Source organism: Bombina bombina, chromosome 6 (genome assembly GCF_027579735.1).
Source record: "Bombina bombina isolate aBomBom1 chromosome 6, aBomBom1.pri, whole genome shotgun sequence".
Classification (NCBI taxonomy): domain Eukaryota; kingdom Metazoa; phylum Chordata; class Amphibia; order Anura; family Bombinatoridae; genus Bombina; species Bombina bombina.
This window is the reverse complement of record NC_069504.1, coordinates 517,303,602-517,323,528: the sequence shown is the minus strand read 5'-3', so window position 1 is coordinate 517,323,528 and position 19,927 is coordinate 517,303,602. Positions and strand designations below refer to the sequence as shown.

At 38.3% G+C, this 19,927-nt stretch overlaps 1 protein-coding gene across 1 annotated transcript in view; it reads left to right on the top strand.

The window, feature by feature from the left end:
* EFL1 (elongation factor like GTPase 1) overlaps nt 1-19,927 on the top strand; it is an 869,365-nt gene that overhangs the window by 28,546 nt on the left and 820,892 nt on the right. Inside the window, exons 6-7 of the mRNA XM_053717412.1 lie at nt 3,849-3,986; nt 4,583-4,797. Of these exons, the coding sequence (XP_053573387.1) occupies nt 3,849-3,986; nt 4,583-4,797 (353 nt within the window). The remainder of the gene's footprint in view (nt 1-3,848; nt 3,987-4,582; nt 4,798-19,927) is intronic.

The window sequence follows — 19,927 nt, the reverse complement described above, 5'->3', positions numbered from 1 at the left end:
GAGCCATTTAACAGCAACAATCACACAACTGGGTTGTGTGCCTGCTGCTGGTGATTGGCACACTACCTGTATCCAGCAGTAAATGTGGCTCCCCCGCTTTTTGGGGGTTAAACACATAGCATTGCAGGGTCATTAGAGCTACAATGACATGTTCTAACAAATTAGAGCACATCATTTTCACTATAATATTCATTTAAAAAACACTTGCATGTTATTTTTGCACTAAAATGTTTTTTTTTTTAAATATTTAAAAATGTTTTTGTTTAAGCTGATCATTTTCCCTTGCAACTTGGGGAGAGAGGATCAGCTTTCTTTTTTAGACATTAATTTTGTTTATTTTTTTTACATTTTGATTTACTAAAAATAAAAATTAAGTAGTAGAGACCTGCTTTTCCCCACCATCATTTAAAATCAGGGATGACCCCCTCTGGTAAATACCCTGTGTGATTGGTTGTTCCTTGCATTCACTATACCCCAGATAAGCTTATTACCTCCCTAAAGTTGTAAGGAGATGTGGTCATATTTTTACTTCTATGTGTTAAGTTAACGTATTGGCCCTGGTAGCCCACATTAAATGAATGTGTTTAATAACTGAATGTGATAGTTTAGCATAATACAAGATATAGGGCTAGATTACAAATGGCACGCTAACTGTTGCGCACAAGCGAAAAAGGGTTTATCGTGGCTCTTTGCGTGCGTCAGAATTGGCATGGTATTACGAGTTGAATGTAAACGTGTTCACTTGAGCGCAATTTAAATTAACGCGTGTCAGGATAGTGCAACACTCAGAGCTCTGACTAACTTTTACACAAGACCAAAAAGTTGCACAAAACACATAGCTAAATACATTTTAAAGTACAGTTACAATCATAATAACACTATCTAATTTAAAATTCTAAAAACAAATTGCATAGAAAAAGTTATAAGGACTCAAAGATATTTATATCTGTTTGTGTGTGTATGTGTGTATGTATGTATGTGTGTGTGTGTGTGTGTGTGTGTGTGTGTATATATATATATATATATATATATATATCTATATATGTGTGTATGTGTATATATATCTATATATATATATATATATTTACGTGTGTGTGTGTATGTGTGTGTATATATATATATATATATATATATATATATATATATATATATATATATATATATATATATATATATATATATATATATATATATATATTTATGTGTGTGTGTGTCTCTCTCTATTTCTCTTTCTCTCTCAGTATAGTCCCAGAAGGGATAAGCACAGTCCCACATTACCATTACAGCACCTTTATCAAATGCCAACATGGTTAATGTTTTTGAACCATGTTGGCATTTGATAAAGGTGCTGTAATGGCACCAAAACGTTATGCCTTTTAACCCTTGTTGAATAAACGTTGTTTTATGTATTTAAGACCAGTGAGTGTCTGTTTTCTCTTTGCGCATATAGAATAATAAGGATATGCACTCTCAGGGTTTGTGAAAAAGCATGTCAGGATTTTTTGATATTTCGGGGTCACAATTAACCCCTTCTTGGGGTTATATATATGTTACTCATATAAAACAGCACACATTCCCAAATTATATTCCACAGTTTCATTAACATAGATACTTTCATGTTTTCCTTTGAAATACATATCCATTTATCTTATCTTTTTTTTCTCTCAAGGTAACTCTCACAAAGCCCCTTAATTATACACCCACAAAATACAAACAATGACATATTATCAGAATGTCTCCCACCCTAATTACTTATAACCTGAAAGTGAATGTTAATTTTGATGCTAAAGTGCCCGGTTTTTAAAAATTCGATTAAAAACAGGGGCACTTTAATTCATCAAAATTTACATTTCACTCGTGTTGTGAAAAAATACTTACCTTTTAAACTTGACAGCCGCTCCAGCTTCCTCCGCCCGTCACAAAGCCTCTTCCTGGGTCTAAAATGAGGAATCCGGCTTCCTCCAATCACGGCATTGAATCAGACACTGATTCCCCTGGGGGGGAAGCCGTGATTGGAGGATGACCCATCCATCATTTCTGACGGTAGAAATGGCTTGCAACGACCGGGTGAAGCTGGAGCGGCTGTCAAGTTTAAAAGGTAAGTATTTTTTCACAACGAGTAAAATGTAAATTTTTATGAATTAAAGTGCCCCTGTTTTTTTTAATCAAATTTTTAAAAACTGGGCACTTTTGCATCAAAACTTACATTCACTTTAAACAATATTTTATGAGGCCCCCATCTAGTGGACACATGTATAAATCTATATTTGCAATTTTGCTACTTCTGTTCTTCAATTTAATTTTTTACTGAGAAAAAAAGAAGAAAGAAAGTTTTTTAGGATAATAAACCCAAATCTTAATCCTATGCATAATTAAAACATTTCATTTCAAATAAATGACAAAAAGATAATGAAAATCCATGTTTAGCTAATCTACAGAAAACATGATAGAGACAGATAAGTGTTTTAACCCTCCGGGTGCACAGTGTCTAATTTATATATCCAATGTGCCTCCCTCTGCATCAAAAATTTATTTCTATCACCCCCCTCTTTTTGGGGGAGGTACTTGGTCAATTGGACAGCACCTTAAACAAGACACAGGATGCCTATGTTCTCAAATATGTTTGGCTACCAGCTGGTCTGCTTTTCCACTATCTAGTGCTTGTCTTATGTACATTCTGTGTGTGTGTTGCCATTTGCTCCTTGAGCATACATTCCGATCTCCCTATATACATTACCCCACACTGGCATTTAATCGTAAATGTTCATCAATAAATTTTGCCACTGGCTGGTATAAAGACTCGCTGAAATTATTGGTCTCCCTGGAGGTAACTCCAGAGATTTGTGTATCTTGGGCAACGTGTAGAAGGCACCTTGTAATATGCATGCAACCCAACTCACGCAAAAAGCCGAAGTAATCTAGCCCATAATGTTTAAAAAGTCCAGTACATGGTTTATAGCTAAAAATAAACCATTGATGAAGCCTGCACAATTTGTATAGAGTCATTTGTTCATCCTGTGAGGAGCAGCTCAGAAGATCTGGTGTCTTACACCCTCTCTACATTATGTAGCCACAACTGTTCTACAAAATTCCATAAATGACAATGTTCTAATGGGACGGTATGTATTCTGAAGCAGGTTTGTTTGTTTAGTATGGCATATACCTACCTTAAGTAAGTAATTTTTACGATTCTCTGGGGTCTTGTTATACCCCAGTAATCGCATTTAATTGTGAACAGTTAGTTTTCAAGATACATCAATTGAGTTTGACTTAATTTAGGTTGTCAAAGCATGTTCTTTTTCTATGTTAACGGTATTTCACAAGGTATTTGTATTCTGATTATTTTTTTATTTTTTTTTGGTGGTGTGATTATCAAGGTTAATTTTATTTGTATGAATATTGTATTATTTTCGTTTCTCATTTTTTTTTGTAAAAAAACTTAATAAACATAATTAAAAAAAAAAAAAAAGTAAGTAAGTTCATTTTAATGCTTACAAATATAATAATGTGTTGCATTTCTAGAAAGGTTTCTTCTAACATAATAAATCTGTAAGGGACATGACGAATTTCTTCATTTGTATCATTGCTGAAAAGCATACCAAGGTATGCTCAGGTGCAGCTATGCACTGCTTGATTCAACTGGTAAATGGTGGTGACAAACATAGTCTCTTATCATGGACTTACACAATGTATTCAGCTAACTCCTAGTAGTGCACTGCTGACCTAGAGCTGACTTTTACTCACTATGCACACTTTATTATATGACAACAATATTTCAATAAGAAAATGCTGTAAACTGATTAGAGCATTCTGTTTTTGTACTTTGTTTTCCTTTCTTTCTCTTATAGACACAAGCAGTATTAAGACAAGCTTGGCTTGAAAATATTCAACCCGTACTGGTGATAAATAAAATAGATCGCTTGATCACTGAACTCAAAATGTCTTCTCAGGAAGCATATGCTCACCTCCAGAAGATACTAGAGCAGGTAACGTGCCTAAATATAGAGCTAATGTCTCCTGCAGCTAACCAGCTTTTTGGGGTCATTACATCCATAAATTAAAGTGCTGTTTTTAACATCTGTATTGGGTTCGGGGACAGCCACAGCCATAAAAAATGAAACTTAATGATCGATTGACTGACAAACTGAAATTGTAAGCCTGTCAGTTGGAGTACTTTGTAAATGTAGTCTTATCATTTTCAATTTTGACTAAATAAAGGACTAAAACATATTAATGATTTTCTTACTGATATATTTGCATTGATTCCAATAGAGGTATTTTTTTCTTGTAGTTTTATCGTTTATAGTGTGTTTTAACTAATTTTGTTTGTCTTTTTAAGCAGATTCATTTCCCTTTAGTATAGTATTTTTTATTTACTAGTAATCCAGCATACGTCAGGTTATGTTATTTTTTTAGCAGCATGCAACATCTTGTTATTTTTTGTATGTCTTGGTACTAGTGTTTTTACTTAGGATTTTATACAGCTGCTTCTTTGTTTTGTACTTTGTTCATAAGAGAGATATTTATGTACACAATATATACTTTGTGACCTCCGTTTTCTTCTCGGTTGCCTCTGCTTCAGGTGAATGCAGTCACAGGAACTCTGTTTACATCTAAGGTGTTGGGAGAGATGGCTGAGAAGGATATAGACAGTAAGGCTTCTGCAGAAAACGTGGACGGAGAACATGTTTATGACTGGAGTGCCGGTTTGGAAGAAACTGATGATTCTCACCTCTACTTCTCACCAGACCAAGGCAATGTGGTATTTGCCAGTGCCATAGACGGCTGGGGATTTACGTAAGGCCTTTGTTTTGTGCACTATTTTGTAACTTTGTCTTTTTTTGAGGGTCAGTTGTCAGACTGAATCAACCAGTGGCAACATTTTTATTACTCTTTTAGTTGTTTCCAAATTAAAACAATACCAATGCTCAAGTTAAGTTTAATTTTATTTAATGTTTACCATATTATTACATGACCAAAACTTTCTTTTTTGGTGTAATCTCTAATTGCCACTAGATGGAGCTATTGCTTAGCACTCAACTGTACTATCAACCTTTTTTTCATGTTGACAAGTTTAACGCTAAGTACTGACAATGGGAGAGATGCATTAATCTGCCCTAGAGGCTTGTCGTACGGATAAGTGCCTCTCTTTGCCTCTTATTTGCTTGTGTGATTAGTTAACTGATACTTACAGCAGTCTCTCTTCGTAACATTATGTTCTACATCTTTATTTTTTATGTTGGGTTTAACTTTTATTATAGTCTTCAAAGTACTATAAAATACACATTTTTATAGACTATCAATGTGAATATACTTATTTTCATATTAACTAATGTCTGAAAGGCAAGTGATGACTAATCTATCTAGTGTACATATAAATAAATAAATAAAAAAAAATAAAAATATATATATATATATATATATATATATTGATTGATTGATTTACTCATAAGCTGTGACATTACATAACATACAGTATCTCATTTAAAAAATGTGTTATTGGACTTTCTGACTACCTCATCAACTGTCCTCCAACTCGTGTGTTGGCAAGAGTGATCTCTCAGATTAAACAAGAGCTATCATTATTATTCTGATTACTTCAGTTTGGCCACATTTTGGGATCTGGTAAAAATGTCCAGTTGTTCTCTGTGTTTTTTTTCCACTGTGACACAACCTACTGTCTCAAGGACCCTTAGATCATTAGGATCTAAAGTCCATGAATTTAAAAGCTTGTAAAATTAACATCTAAATTTAAAACAAATATTTTTTTCTGATGCTGTAGTTAAAAACTAATTTCAAGCCAGATAGCCTGTTAAAGGGATATGAAACCCAAATGTTTTATTTCATTATTCAGATAGAGCATGCAGTTTTAAGCAAACTTTCTAATTCACTCCTATTATCAATTATTCTTCGTTCTCTTTGAATCTTTATTTCAAAAATCAGAAATGGAAGCTTAGGAGCCAGACCATTTTTGGTTTAGCACCTGGGTAACACTTTCTGATTGGTAGCTAAATGTAGCCACCAATCAGCAAGCACTACCCTGGTGCTGAACTAAAAATGGGCCAGTACCTAAGCTTAGATTCAAAGAGAACAAGGAAAAATTGATAATAGGAGTAAATTAGAAAGTTGCTTAAAATGGCATGCTCTATGTGAATCACGAAAGAACAAATGTGGGTTTGCTATCCCTTTTAAATGAAAAATTCATCACAAGATTTGTAAAGTTGTATTTACTGGTGTGAAAATCTAGGTTTTAGCTGTAATTCCTTTAGAATTCCTAAAATGCTTTAATTTTTACAAGAGGCTTAGGTAAAGATTTATCTCCTAACTCTTTACATGGTCAAGTCTCTGATTTTTCCATATTATACCATAAGACAATTGTCAAATTTCCTAACATTCAGAGCTTTGTTCAAACTTTAGTCAGGATACGATCAGTGACTAATACAATTTCACCTCCTGGGAACCTTAATTTGGTTCTAATACTTTTGCAGGTCTCTCCTTTTGAGCCTATGCACAGTTTAGACATTCAGTTTCGATCCTAGAAAAGATTATTTATTTTTCACATATCTTCTGCCAGAAGAGTTTCTCAATTATCTGCGCTTTCTTATTTATTCATCTGGATAAGGTGGTTTTTAAGGACTAAATTTGATTTTTCTTTCTAATGACACAGTGAGTCCACAGGTCATCATCAATTACTGTTGGGAATATCACTCCTGGCCAGCAGGAGGAGCCAAAGAGCTCCACAGCAAAGCTGTTAAGTATCACTTCCCTTCCTACAAGCCCCAGTCATTCTCTTTGCCTTCGGTAAGAGCATGGATGTGGTAAAGTTTAGGTGTCTTATTTTGAAGCAGAGCAAGTCTGTTCTGCTTCTTCCTGGGGTTTAGCCGTAGTCCATGTCAGTCTCTTTAGTAGAGCAATGGTGGTTTTTAAGCAATTGGGAACTTGTGGGGTATAATCTTCACTGCGCTTCCCAAATAGTTTTTGCTGCCCTATCCTTAAAGCCTGATTAGGATTATTCAGTCTTTTTTGTTTTCCACGGGTCTATGTGAGGAGGTGTGCCTCTTGTTCCTCAATACAAAATTTCTAGACATTTTAATTGGTCTGTACTTTTTATTTGCCAGAGCTAGGAAATGTACACCTAGTTTGTTGCAATCTAAGTCTCATGTCTCCCAGGATGATGCTGTTCAGGCATTGCCACGGCTTCTCCTTAAACCTTCCAAGCCTTTATGGTGTCACATGCAGTGCCCTGCGGTTCCTCTCAATCTCCTGGAGGAGTGTATTTGCCTACAGAATTTGCAGCTCGGGTACCCTCTGCAGTATCTGCGGCTTTATCTGTTTTTCCTTTCTTACAGGGAAAATGCAAGAGGACATTAAAGTTTTTCAGATAGTAGGGTTATGTTCCACATTCTACTACACAGATTGCTCTCTCGCCTAAGTCTGGTGAGGAGGATTCGTCGTTAGTTTCTGAGGGTGAAATCTCAGATCTGGGCAGTTTAATTCCTTAATCTGATGCTGAAGTGATCTCCTTCAGATGTATACTTGAATACCTTGTGTATTGTTAAAGGAGGTTTTTGGCTACTTGGACGACACGGATGCTGTCTTTCGTTGTCAACCCTTGAAAGTTTGGTAAACTTGATCCTTTCTGTGATGTTTCTTTCTTCAGGGCAGGAGTGCTATAAAAACATTTGTGATAGAAGTAGGAGTAGTTAGGGATGCCTTTCCTCCTTTCTCCAGTCCTTTAGGGATTATCCGATTGCTGAATTCTTGAATGCACGGTGTCCTATATAGAAGGGAACTTTTCTACTATGGTGAAAGCTTGCTGGGGTCATAACCCAGAGGTCGATGGATCGTTACCATCCTCTAAGGGCTGGAGGTTAATTGTTCTTTCACAGCAATGCCTTGTTTTATTAGAATTGCTGTACTAGCTGCTGGACATTGGGAATCAGTCTGGCAGCTGGATAACCTACCTGTGGTTTAGTGGTACAGTTTAGGCTTTATAATTCTGCAGTTGCAAGTTCAATTCTTATTTTTCCTCAAAATGTATCGCTTCTGGCGTCCCCTTGTAAGGTTGAGACCTTGTTGGGACTGGGTTTAGCAGATTTTTCATCTGACTGTTAGGGTGAAAAATATGTTTTTCTACCACGTGTTAAGTGAGTAAGACTGGAGGATAGTTTCCTTTCCCATTTTTTGCTCAGTCATGCCTTTTGGAGCTTAATCCAAGATTTCCTCCCGGGGCAGTTTTCTCTTTCTAGGGTATCTGCTTCGCAGGTTTGAGAGGATTTCCTTGAACTGGATGTTCGGGATCTTTCTGAATTTTCGTAATCCTAGTCAGACTTTTAGGTCTTGGGATATTGCAATAATATATAATTCACTGCTCCAATCTTCTTTCCTAGGGTGAGGAAATACATCTGGAGCAGGGGTCCCTTGTTCCATGCACATGGGTCATTGTTTTGGGTTAACCCCACTATACCCTGGATGCATTCAATTCCTTCTGATCTTGGCAGTTATACAGGGTCAGACCTGGTCAGTACCTGAACTAAAGACCGCCTTGGATCTCTAGGTGCGGTATGCTTGGTCCTTAATAGATTTTCTATTTAGGTGAAGACTTTTATTCTTTCAGGTCTACTGTCCGGCCATCAGCGAACCCTAGTGGTCCAGTAGCTAGCATAGCCTATCTGTATCGGATCTAGCTGCAGCTGATTTTCCTCGTCTTTCTGTGTTTCGATATAGGAGGGAATTGGTCTAATCGTTCCCATGGACATCATTCCCTTGCCTTTTACATAGAAGGTTTTAGTCTGGCATACCTGTTTTTCTCTGTTGGTTGATTTTACAAGCGTCATTGCTCGTATTCAACAGGAGAGCGCAGCAGTGTTTCTATTAGCCTCTGCGGGACCTCGCAGGACCTGGTATGCAGACTTAGTGGGAGATCTTTCATATCTGTCTCAAAAAATAGATCTTGATCAGTTTGGAGTTTCTCTCCCGTAGTATCTATCTCAGGGCGCGTGTTTCTATATTTTTTCCTGGGTGATGTGACCACGATGCCAATCTGCTAGGCTTGTATGGGGTCTGGTTTTTGGTTAAGGATATGTACTCGGAAGTGTCTGCTCTCCTCTTTAACATCTTGGAGTAGAGAGCAATTTGCAATGCTCTGATGGCTGGGGTTTTTGGCTTCGGTTGTCTATCGCTTGGTCCCAGTAGGATATTATCGCCTCTTTGGTTTCATTCAACCATCAGGTTGGAACCAGGGGTTACTTGGCCATGTAAGAGATGATTTGGATTGTTCAGTGGGCAAAAGCTCACGATTGCTGTCTGTACACCACTTTTCAGGGGTGGACAATTGGCTTCTGAACAAACAGTTTTTTATTCCGGGGAGTGGATCCTCTTCCAGAGGTGTTTTCAAGGTAGACCCTCAGATGGGGGGTCTGGAGTTTCTGACGGCTTTTCGACAGACCGCCGAGTTTCCAAGGTATGGTTCTTGGTCAAGTGTTGCACTGTCCGCCCTGATAAATGCTGGCATCTCTTCGCTTTGTAGACTGGCCTTGAGGAGGGACCTTCTGTGCAGGGCCCCTTCCTTCATCTAAATTTTGTTTCTCTGATGCTGCCTTCCTAGCGATTGAACGCTTGGTTTTGTCTAAGCATGGGTGTTCTGAGTCGGTCATTGAGACCATGACTCATGCTTGCAGGCCATTTTCTTGAAGTTTTGTCATCACTTATGGCATACTTTTCCTTTTTGGTAGTAATCCAGGGGCTACTCTTGGAGTGCAGTCAGGATTCCCAGATCTTGGTTCTGTCTCCAGGATATCTAGAGAAGGGTTTGTCAGTCAGTACCCTAAAGGGTCCAAATTCTGCTTGGCATCAGACTTGTGTTTAAGTCGGTTGCTCATCTTTGGCGCCTAACCTGGTTCTTCAAGTTTTGTGACTAGCTCTGTTTGAGCCTTTTACTTCCATAGATGTTGAATGGTTATCTTGGAAGACTGTCTCTTCTACTCAGAGAGTCTTGGATTTCTCAGCTTGGCAGTGTGTTTCACCTTATCCTTCTTTCTTATGAGGCGATTTTTTTTGTACTAACTTTAGTTTTTTTCTTAATTGTTTCGAATGGGAACATTTTCAAGAAATTATGATTCCTTCTCTATGTCGTAGTCCTGCTTCTCACAAGGAATGTTGGTGGCACAACTTGGATGATGTGTGTGCTCTTATTTTCTATCTTCAGGCGACTAAGGATTTTCGCCAGCCTTCTGTTTGTTTCTCTGGAAATTGTAAAGATCAGAAAGCTTCTGCTACTTTCTTTCTCTTGATGAGAAGTATTATTCATTTGGGTTATGAGACTGCTGATCAGCAGCTCCCTGAGAGAATTACAGATCATTCCATTAGGTCTGTCTCTGTTTCTTGGGTTTTCAAGAATGAAGCTTCTGGGGAACAGATTTGCAAGGCTGCAACTCGGTTCTTTTTGCATACTTTTTCAAATTTTTATAAATTTAATGCTTTTGCCTCAGCCGAGGTTTCTTTTGGGAAAAAGGTTCTTCAGGCAGTGGTGCCTTCTGTGTAGTTTTCCTGCCTTGTCCCCCCTTATCATCTGTGTCCTCTAGCTTGGGTATTGATTCCCAACAGTAATTGATGATGATCCGTGGACTCACCTTACCTGATAAATTTATTTATTTCTTGACACGGTGAGTCCACGGCCCGCCCTGTATTTTACAGACAGTTGCTTCCTTGCTCTCCTTTTCCTTCGGTCGAATGACTGGGGTTTGTAGGAAGGGAAGTGATACTTAACAGCTTTACTGTGGTGCTCTTTGCCTCCTCCTGCTGGCCAGGAGTGATATTCCCAACAGTAATTGATGATGATCCGTGGACTCACCGTGTCAAAGAAATACATTTATCAGGTAAGCATAAATTTTGTTTTTTTCCTCAAAGGTGGTTTCTACTAACCATTTCAATAAGGAAATTGTAGTTCCTTCTCTTTCAGTATCTTTTACATAATTTTAGATGTAGTGAGAGCCTCAAAATTCTTTTTACATGCTACAATGGATTATGTTAAACAATTTAACAAGGCAGCAACAAGGTCTTTTTTTTACATTCCTTTACTAGATTATACCACTTTTTGATGTTTTTTGCTTCCTCTGACGCGACTTTTTGATAGGTTCTCTAGGCAGCAGTTTCTGGAAATGAGTTGCCTGCCTTTTCAAAAGTTTTGTCACGCCCAAGTTGCTCATGGACCCCACAGCTTGGATATTAGTTCCCAGGAGTAATGGATCATAGACCCTCACCCCCCTTATGACAGAAAACAAACTTTATGCTTACCTGATAAACTTATTTATTTCATGGTAAGAGTTTATGAGCCCTGCCCAATTTTATTTAATTCATTTTTGTAGTTTGCACCTTTATTTTCCCTGCTTTGTCCTTTCCTACCTTTCTACTTCTCCTTGCTTGGTTATACGTAAGAGTAGCATACCAGAGGGGTGGGATGGATGAAGTACTCTTGAAGTTTTGGGAATCTTTGCCTCTTCCTAGTGGCCAGGAGTTGAATCCTAGGAGTAATGGTTTGCGGGCTCTCACCACCATGAAAGAAACAATTTATTTTTTTGTGTGTGAAATGTGATTTTATGTGATATATATATATATATATATATAGAGAGAGAGAGAGAGAGAGAGACTCTCACATGAATGAACAACCAGCTCAATGCCATTGGTAGCCTGTTCTATGGCGATTTACCACCTGGGTGCAGCTTCTTTTTAGCCCAGTAATGCTTTTCACAGAGTAGAACATTTAATGTGTGTATGTATGTGTGTGTATATGTGTGTATATATATATATATATATATATGTGTATATATATATATATATATATATATATACTCCTGGAAAAACGGATGCACTCTCAGGTCTTTTTAGTGAAGAAGAAAAAAAATAAAAAATCTTTAATGTAACGTTTTCAGGGACTTCTTCCCCGTCATCAGCATAAATTATGTGTCAAACAAACAAGCATTTAAACCAAAACATGTGATTAAGCAATTTACAATACCTGTGTTGAAATCAGTGAGCTAGGCGCCTAAACAGTGCTATTGGAACGCATCTTCTGCGTTCCACTGTGTGCATACCGGAAGTACCTGCACTTCCTGTGTTTCCGGCAATGAAGTCAAAGCTTAAAATAATAATAAATACACAAATGTGTTTCAATGCAAAATCGGTGTGCATCACTTATCCCAAAAATAACTTAAATGTACCATTCCTGGTTGTGGTATTATTGTGCTCAATTGTGATCACAGTAACTACGTGAATGTTATTTTTCTCTGTTATTGTGCAACAAAATAAAATAAATATGTCATTCTGTTTGTCTTTTTGCCTCCGATGTTTATAACTTTCTATTTGCTGGCTTTTAAACTTGCCTTAAATATATCACCGATGCCCCTGGAGCTTCTGTACTTAGTTATCGCGCCGGGCGTCTGATTTGTATTGCTAGGTTGCTATGGTAGCCAATGGCTGCCGGATCTACTTGGTGCTCTGATCTGCGGTCTACATAATCGTGTACAATATACGGACCGCTTTGCCAGTAAGATGGTATTCCCTAGTTAGACATGTAGTAGATTGTCCAGATGTAGTGGCTACCATGTGTATACATATACTGCTTGCATAAGTTACTACAAGCTACTTGGGCATCAAAACCACAGTCACGACTGAAATAGAGGGGGGCTTATAAAATTGAAGAAAGTTAAATAAATACACAAAGAAAAAATAAATAAAGAATAAATAAATACACAAAGAAGAATTAAACAGTTCAAACCCTAAAGCAATATTACTTATATCTGTCGTGTACACTACAGGTGTACAACATAGTATGGCGGACTAAATGCAATGTCCGCAATAGTTGTGGTGTTGGCACTTGTTACTGTCTCTGTACTTGCTGCTGTCTATGGTGGTCAGTTAGCATGCTGACGGCATCAAGTACAGAGACAGTAACAAGTGCCAACACCACAACTATTGCGGACATTGCATTTAGTCCACCATACTATGTTGTACACCTGTAGTGTACACGACAGATATAAGTAATATTGCTTTAGGTTTTGAACTGTTTAATTCTTCTTTGTGTATTTATTCTTTATTTATTTAAAAGGAGCTGCAGGAATATCTGGCAAGTACTGGCTGTGTGGTGCATGTGACAACAATCGCCCGTATTCTTCATATGTCAGGGCTATGGGGTAGAGTGGTAAGATGGAAGCCTTTTCTTACAAAAAAAACATCCAAGCCCAGCTAAATTTTGCAAAAACACATCTGAAATCTCCCAAAAGCATGTTGCAAAAGGTGTTCTGGTTTGACGAAACCAAGATTAAACTTTTTGGCAATAATTCCAAAAGATATGTTCGGCACAAAAACAACACTGCATATAACCAAAAGAACACCATACACACAGTGAAGCATTTTGGTGGCAGCATCATGCTTTGGGTCTGTTTTTCTTCAGCTGGAACTGGGGCCTTAGTCAAGGTAGAGGGAATTATGAACAGTTCCAAATACCAGACAATATTAGCACAAAACCTTCAGGCTTCTGCTAGAAAGCTGAACATGAAGAGGAACTTCATCTTTATGCATGACAATGCCCCGAAGCATACATCCAAATCAACAAAGGAATGGCTTCACCAGAAGAAGATTGAAGTTTTGGAATGACCCAGTCAGAGCCCAGACCTGAATCCAATCAAAAATCTGTGGGGTGATCTTAAGTGGGCTGTGCACAAGAGATGCCTTCATAATCTGACAGATTTGGAGTGTTTTTGCCAAGAAGAGTGGGCAAATCTTGATTGAAAGTCAAGATGTGCCATGCTGAAAAACTCTTACCCAAAAAGACTGAGTGCTGTAATAAAATCAAACGGTGCTTCAACAAAGTATTACTTATGCAACCATATTAACCATAAAAAAATATTTTTTATTTATACTTCCCTCCACCTAATAGATTTTAGTTTGTATTGCAAGTGAGTTGTACAGTTTATAGGTCACATTAAAGGTCAAAAAAGTTCTGAAATGATTTATCTTTGCCTTATTTATTTACATCACAGAAACAAGACATTTTAACAGGGGTGTGTAGACTTTTTATATCCACTGTATGTATTTATGTATGTGTGTATATATATATCTATATATCTATATCTATCTATCTATCTATATATATATATATATATATATATATATATATATATATATATATATATATATATATATATATAATTTTTTGTGTGTGTGTGTGGTAATTTTATAATAATTTTTAATTCTGAGAATAAATAGCTAGTTGAAACTGTCATTCACTGAAAGCTCTTTTTATGCCCCCCAAATATGTTTTTCAAAGGCAAATAAAAGAAACAAAGGCTCTATTTCTTCTACAAGATACGACCAGTCCACGGATTTCATCCTTACTTGTGGGATATTATCCTCCTGCTAACAGGAAGTGGCAAAGAGCACCACAGCAGAGCTGTATATATAGCTCCTCCCTTCCCTCCACCCCCAGTCATTCTCTTTGCCTGTGTTTGTACAAGGAAGAGGTAAAGTGAGGTGTTAGTTTTAGTTTCTTCAATCAGGAAGTTTTTTATTTTAAATGGTACCGGTGAGTACTATTTTCCTCAGGGGGATATTGAAGAAGATTTCTATCCTGAGGTTAATGATCTTAGCAGATGTAACTAAGATCCACGTTGGTTCCCACAGAGCTTCTGAAGGTAGTACAAGAGAAATCTTCAGTGTGGAGAACGATTTCATGCTACAAGCAGCATTGAGGTATGTTCAGTCCTTTATTTCTGAGGAGACTTGGTGTATCAGAACTGGCTGACATTTTTTCCCTGCAAGGGAAGGGGTAAGCAGTAGACCTGTTGAAACAGAGGGTATTACTGAAAAACCTGTATGTATTATTTATTTACATAGTACTGGGCTTAATGCAGCAAAGGGCTTATTGCAGCATATATTTCAGAGACACCGGGAGAGGCAGCTTAATGGTTTGGTTTTATTTTTAGATAACAAACATTTATATGGCTGTTTTTATGAATTTGTGTTTTGGGGACCACATGGCTTTTGGCTAAACCGCTTCCCATGCGGTTGTACAGGCTGAGGTGAACGTCGTCCATGATGGGCGGGGCCTATTTTCGCTCTCTCAGACGCGCCGTTACTCTGGCTGTGAAGGCAGCAGGCATTAGCTCCAGATGGGTCCAATCTGATGTCCTGTTAACCGGATTGTTATCGAGTGCTTTTGCAGTACCCTGGGGGCAGGTAGTCGCCACAGCAGAGCTGTGGCGAGGTGCAGGGGTCATTTTTTGAAATCAAATATATTTTTTGCTATAAAAAAACTTTTAGAGGTTAATTTTACCCTTTTGCCTTAGGGTGCAATAATTTTTGGCACTATTGTTTATGTGTAGCTAATAAGATAGCGTTATTTAACGTTTTTAGGCAGTTTGGAAAAAATTGTGCGCTTTTTTATTGCTTAAAGGCGCAGTACACGTTTTTCTAAAAATTGTTTAATTCAATAAATAAAGTGTTTAACGACTATTGTGGTTATTACTAGTCTGTTCAATATGCCTGACATTGAGCAAACTCATTGCTCTATGTGTTTGCAAGCCATTGTGGAACCCCCTCTTACATTGTGTACCTCTTGTACTGAAAGGGCCTTACATTGTAAAAGCATATTTTATGTAAAGAAAGTGTGCCTAAGGATGATTCTCAGTCTGAGGAGAATCAGGATATGCCATCCAATTCTCCACAAGTGTCACAACCTTTAACGCCCACTCAAGCGACGCCAAGTACCTCTAGTGCGTCTAATTCCTTTACTCTGCAGGAGATGGCTGCAGTTATGTCAACTACCCTTACAGAGGTATTATCTAAATTACCAGTGTTGCAGGGTAAACGCAGTAGGTCAGGTATTAATATGAATACTGAATCCTCTGATGCTTTATTGGCTATTTCCGATGTACCCTCAAAGTGCTCTGAGTTGGGGGTCAGGGAATTGCTGTCTGAGGGAGAACTTTCAGACTCAAAAAATGTGTTACCTCAGACAGATTTGGATGTGATGTCCTTTAAATTTAAGCTTGAACACCTCTGCCTGTTACTTCGGGAGGTTTTAGCGACTCTGGATGATTGTGATACTATTGTGATACCACCAGAGAAATTGTGTAAGATGGACAAATATCTAGAAGTGCCTACTTACACTGATGTTTTTCCAGTTCCTAAAAGAATTTCGGAAATTATAAAAAAGGAATGGGATAGACCAGGTATACCGTTCTCTCCCCCTCCTAATTTTAAGAAAATATTTCCCATATCAGACACCATTCGGGATTCTTGGCAAACAGTCTCTAAGGTGGAGGGAGCTATTTCTACCCTGGCTAAGCCTACAACTATACCTATTGAGGACAGTTGTGCTTTCAAAGACCCTATGGATAAAAAATTAGAGGGTCTTCTAAAGAAATTATTTATTCATCAGGGTTTTCTTTTACAACCTACAGCTTGCATTGTTCCAGTTACTACTGCAGCAGCTTTTTGGTTTGATGCCCTAGAAGAGTCTTTGAAGGTTGAGACTCCATTAGATGACATTTGGATATAATTAAGGCTCTCAAGCTAGCTAATTCTTTTATTACTGATGCCGCTTTTCAAATTGCTAAACTAGCGGCGAAAAATGCAGGATTTGCCATTTTAGCGCGTAGAGCGTTATGGCTAAAATCTTGGTCTGCTGATGTGTCATCAAAATCTAAGCTTTTAGCTATTCCTTTTAAAGGTAAGATCCTATTCGGGCCTGAATTAAAGGAAATTATTTCTGACATTACTGGAGGTAAAGGCCATGCCCTACCTCAGGATAAGTCTGTTAAGATGAGGGGTAAACAAAATAATTTCGTTCTTTTCGAAACTTTAAAGAGGACCCTCTGCTTCCTCTTCTTCCCCAAAGCAGGAAGGGAATTTTGCTCAATCCAAGTCAGTCTGGAATAAAGGTAAACAATCCAAGAAGCCCGCTGCTGCTACAAAGACAGCATGAAGGGGCGGCCCCCGATCTGGGACCGGATTTAGTAGGGGGCAGACTTTCTTTCTTTGCTCAGGCTTGGGCAAGAGACGTTCAGGACCCTTGGGCACTGTAAATCGTGACCCACGGGTATCAACTGGAATTTAAGGATTTTCTCCCAAGAGGTAGATTTCATCTTTCACGATTATCTGTAGACCAGATAAAAATAGAGGCGTTCTTACGCTGTGTAAAAGACCTCTCTATCATGGGAGTAATTTGCCCCATTCCAAAACGGGGGCAGGGGTTTTACTCAAATCTCTTTGTGGTTCCCAAAAAAGAGGGAACTTTCAGACCCATTTTAGATCTCAAGTGTCTAAACAAGTTTCTCAGAGTTCCATCATTCAAGAGACTATTCGAACAATCTTACCAATGATCCAGGAGGGTCAATATATGACTACCGTGGACTTGAAGGATGCATACCTTCATATCCCTATTCACAAGGATCATCATCAGTTCCTAAGGTTTGCCTTCCTGGACAAACATTATCAGTTCGTGGCTCTTCCCTTCGGGTTGGCCACAGCACCCAGAATCTTCACAAAGGTTCTCTGGTCTCTTCTAGCGGTTCTCAGACCGCGGGACATAGCAGTGGCGCATTATCTGGACAATATTCTAATTCAGGCGTCAACTTATCATTTGAAAAAATCTCACACGGACATAGTATTGTCTTTCCTGAGAACTCACGGTTGGAAGGTGAACATAGAAAAGAGTTCACTAGTTCCACGGACAAGGGTTCCCTTCTTGGGGACTCTGATAGACTCGGTAGACATGAAAATATTTTTGCCGGAGGTCAGAAAAACAAAGATTCTAAATACTTGCCGAGCACTTCAGTCCATTCCTCGGCCATAAGTGGCTCAGTGTATGGAGGTCATTGGATTAATGGTAGCGGCAATGGACATCATTCCGTTTGCCCGCTTTCATCTCAGGCCACTGCAGCTGTGCATGCTCGGAAAGTGGAATGGGGACTATGCAAATTTATCTCCTCTTCTTTGGTGGTTGTCGCTGGATCATCTGTCCCAGGGAACATGTTTCCGCAGACCCTCGTGGGTGATAGTGACAACGGACGCGAGTCTTCTGAGCTGGGGTGCAGTCTGGGATTCCCTGAAGGCTCAGGGTGTTTGGACTCAGGTGGAGTCTCTACTTCCAATCAACATTCTGGAACTGAGAGCTATATTCAATGCGCTTCAGGCATTGCCTCAGCTGCCTTCGGCCAAATTCATCCGATTCCAGTCGGACAACATCATGACTGTGGCATATATCAATCATCAGGGGGGAACAAGGAGTTCCTTAGCGATTATAGAAGTATCCAAGATAATACGATGGGTGGAGGCCCACTCTTGTTATCTGTCGGCAATCTACATCCCAGGAGTATAAAACTGGGAAGCAGATTTTCTAAGTCGTCAGACTTTTCATCCGGGGGAGTGGGAACTCCATCTGGAGGTATTTGCTTTATTGATTCGTCAATGGGGCAGACCAGAACTGGATCTGATGGTATCTCCTCAGAATGCCAAGCTTCCACGTTACGGATCCAGGTCGAGGGATCCCCAGGCCAAACTGATAGATGCCTTGGCAGTGCCTTGGTCGTTCAGCCTAGCTTATGTGTTTCCACCGTTTCCTCTCCTTCCACGTGTGATTGCTCGAATCAAACAGGAGAGAGCTTCAATAATCCTGATAGCGCCTGCGTGGCCACGCAGGACTTGGTATGCGGGTCTAGTGGACATGTCATCTCTGCCACCGTGGAAACTTCCTTTGAGACAGGACCTGCTCATTCAAAGTCCTTTCCTGCATCCAAATCTACATTATCTGCAGCTGACTGCTTGGAGATTGAACGCTTGATTCTATCTAAGCGAGGATTCTCTGATTCGGTCATCAATACTTTGATACAGGCTCGTAAGCCTGTCACTAGAAAAATCTATTATAAGATATGGTGTAAATATCTTTATTGGTGTGAATCCAATTGCTTCATAAACGTTTGGCAGACGTGCCAGATGTTCAGTCTTTTTGTCAGACTCTAACTAGAATTAAGCCTGTATTTAGACCAATTACTCCTCCCTGGAGTTTGAATTTAGTTCTTCGAGTTCTTCAAGGGGTTTCCGTTTGAACCCATGCATTCCATAGATATTAAGTTGTTATCTTGGAAAGTTCTGTTTTTAGTTGCTATTTCTTCTGCTCAAAGAGTTTCTGAGCTTTCAGCGTTACAATGTGATTCGCCTTATCTTATATTTCATTCTGATTAGGTGGTTTTACGTACTAAACCTGGATTTCTTCCTAAGGTTGTTTCAAATAAGAATATTAATCAGGAAATTGTTGTTCCTTCCTTGTATCCTAATCCTTCTAAAAAGGAGCGTCTGTTACATAACTTGGATGTGGTCTGTGCCTTGAAGGAAATCATTTAGCTCTGCTTCTTAGCAAAGGGATCAAACTAAAAAAGGATCAAATACATAAGGATATTGGAGTTATTTCAGAAAGGTATATAACGTTTCTCTTTTAAATTGTTGTTACTTGAATAGTTTGTACTTTCAGATAATATATTTTGTATTTCTATTAACTTTATATTTTGTTTTTTTTATAGGTGGTAGACCTGAACTGTGAATTAGTTTCACTACAGAAATTGAATAGTTAAAGGTTTGAGTTAATTTACATTCTTTTGTATTCTGGTTTTTAGTATTGCAATTAGATAACAATTAGATTGTTTGCATAGGTGAGCAATTAGGAGGGACCCCACCCTATCTTTCTGAGGGTATTTAAAGAGATCTGTTTAGCTCTGCTTCTTAGCAAAGGGATCAAACTAAAAAAGGATCAAATACATAAGGATATTTGAGTTATTTCAGAAAGGTATATAACATTTCTCTTTTAAATTGTTGTTACTTGAATAGTTTGTACTTTCAGATAATATATTTTGTATTTCTATTAACTTTATAT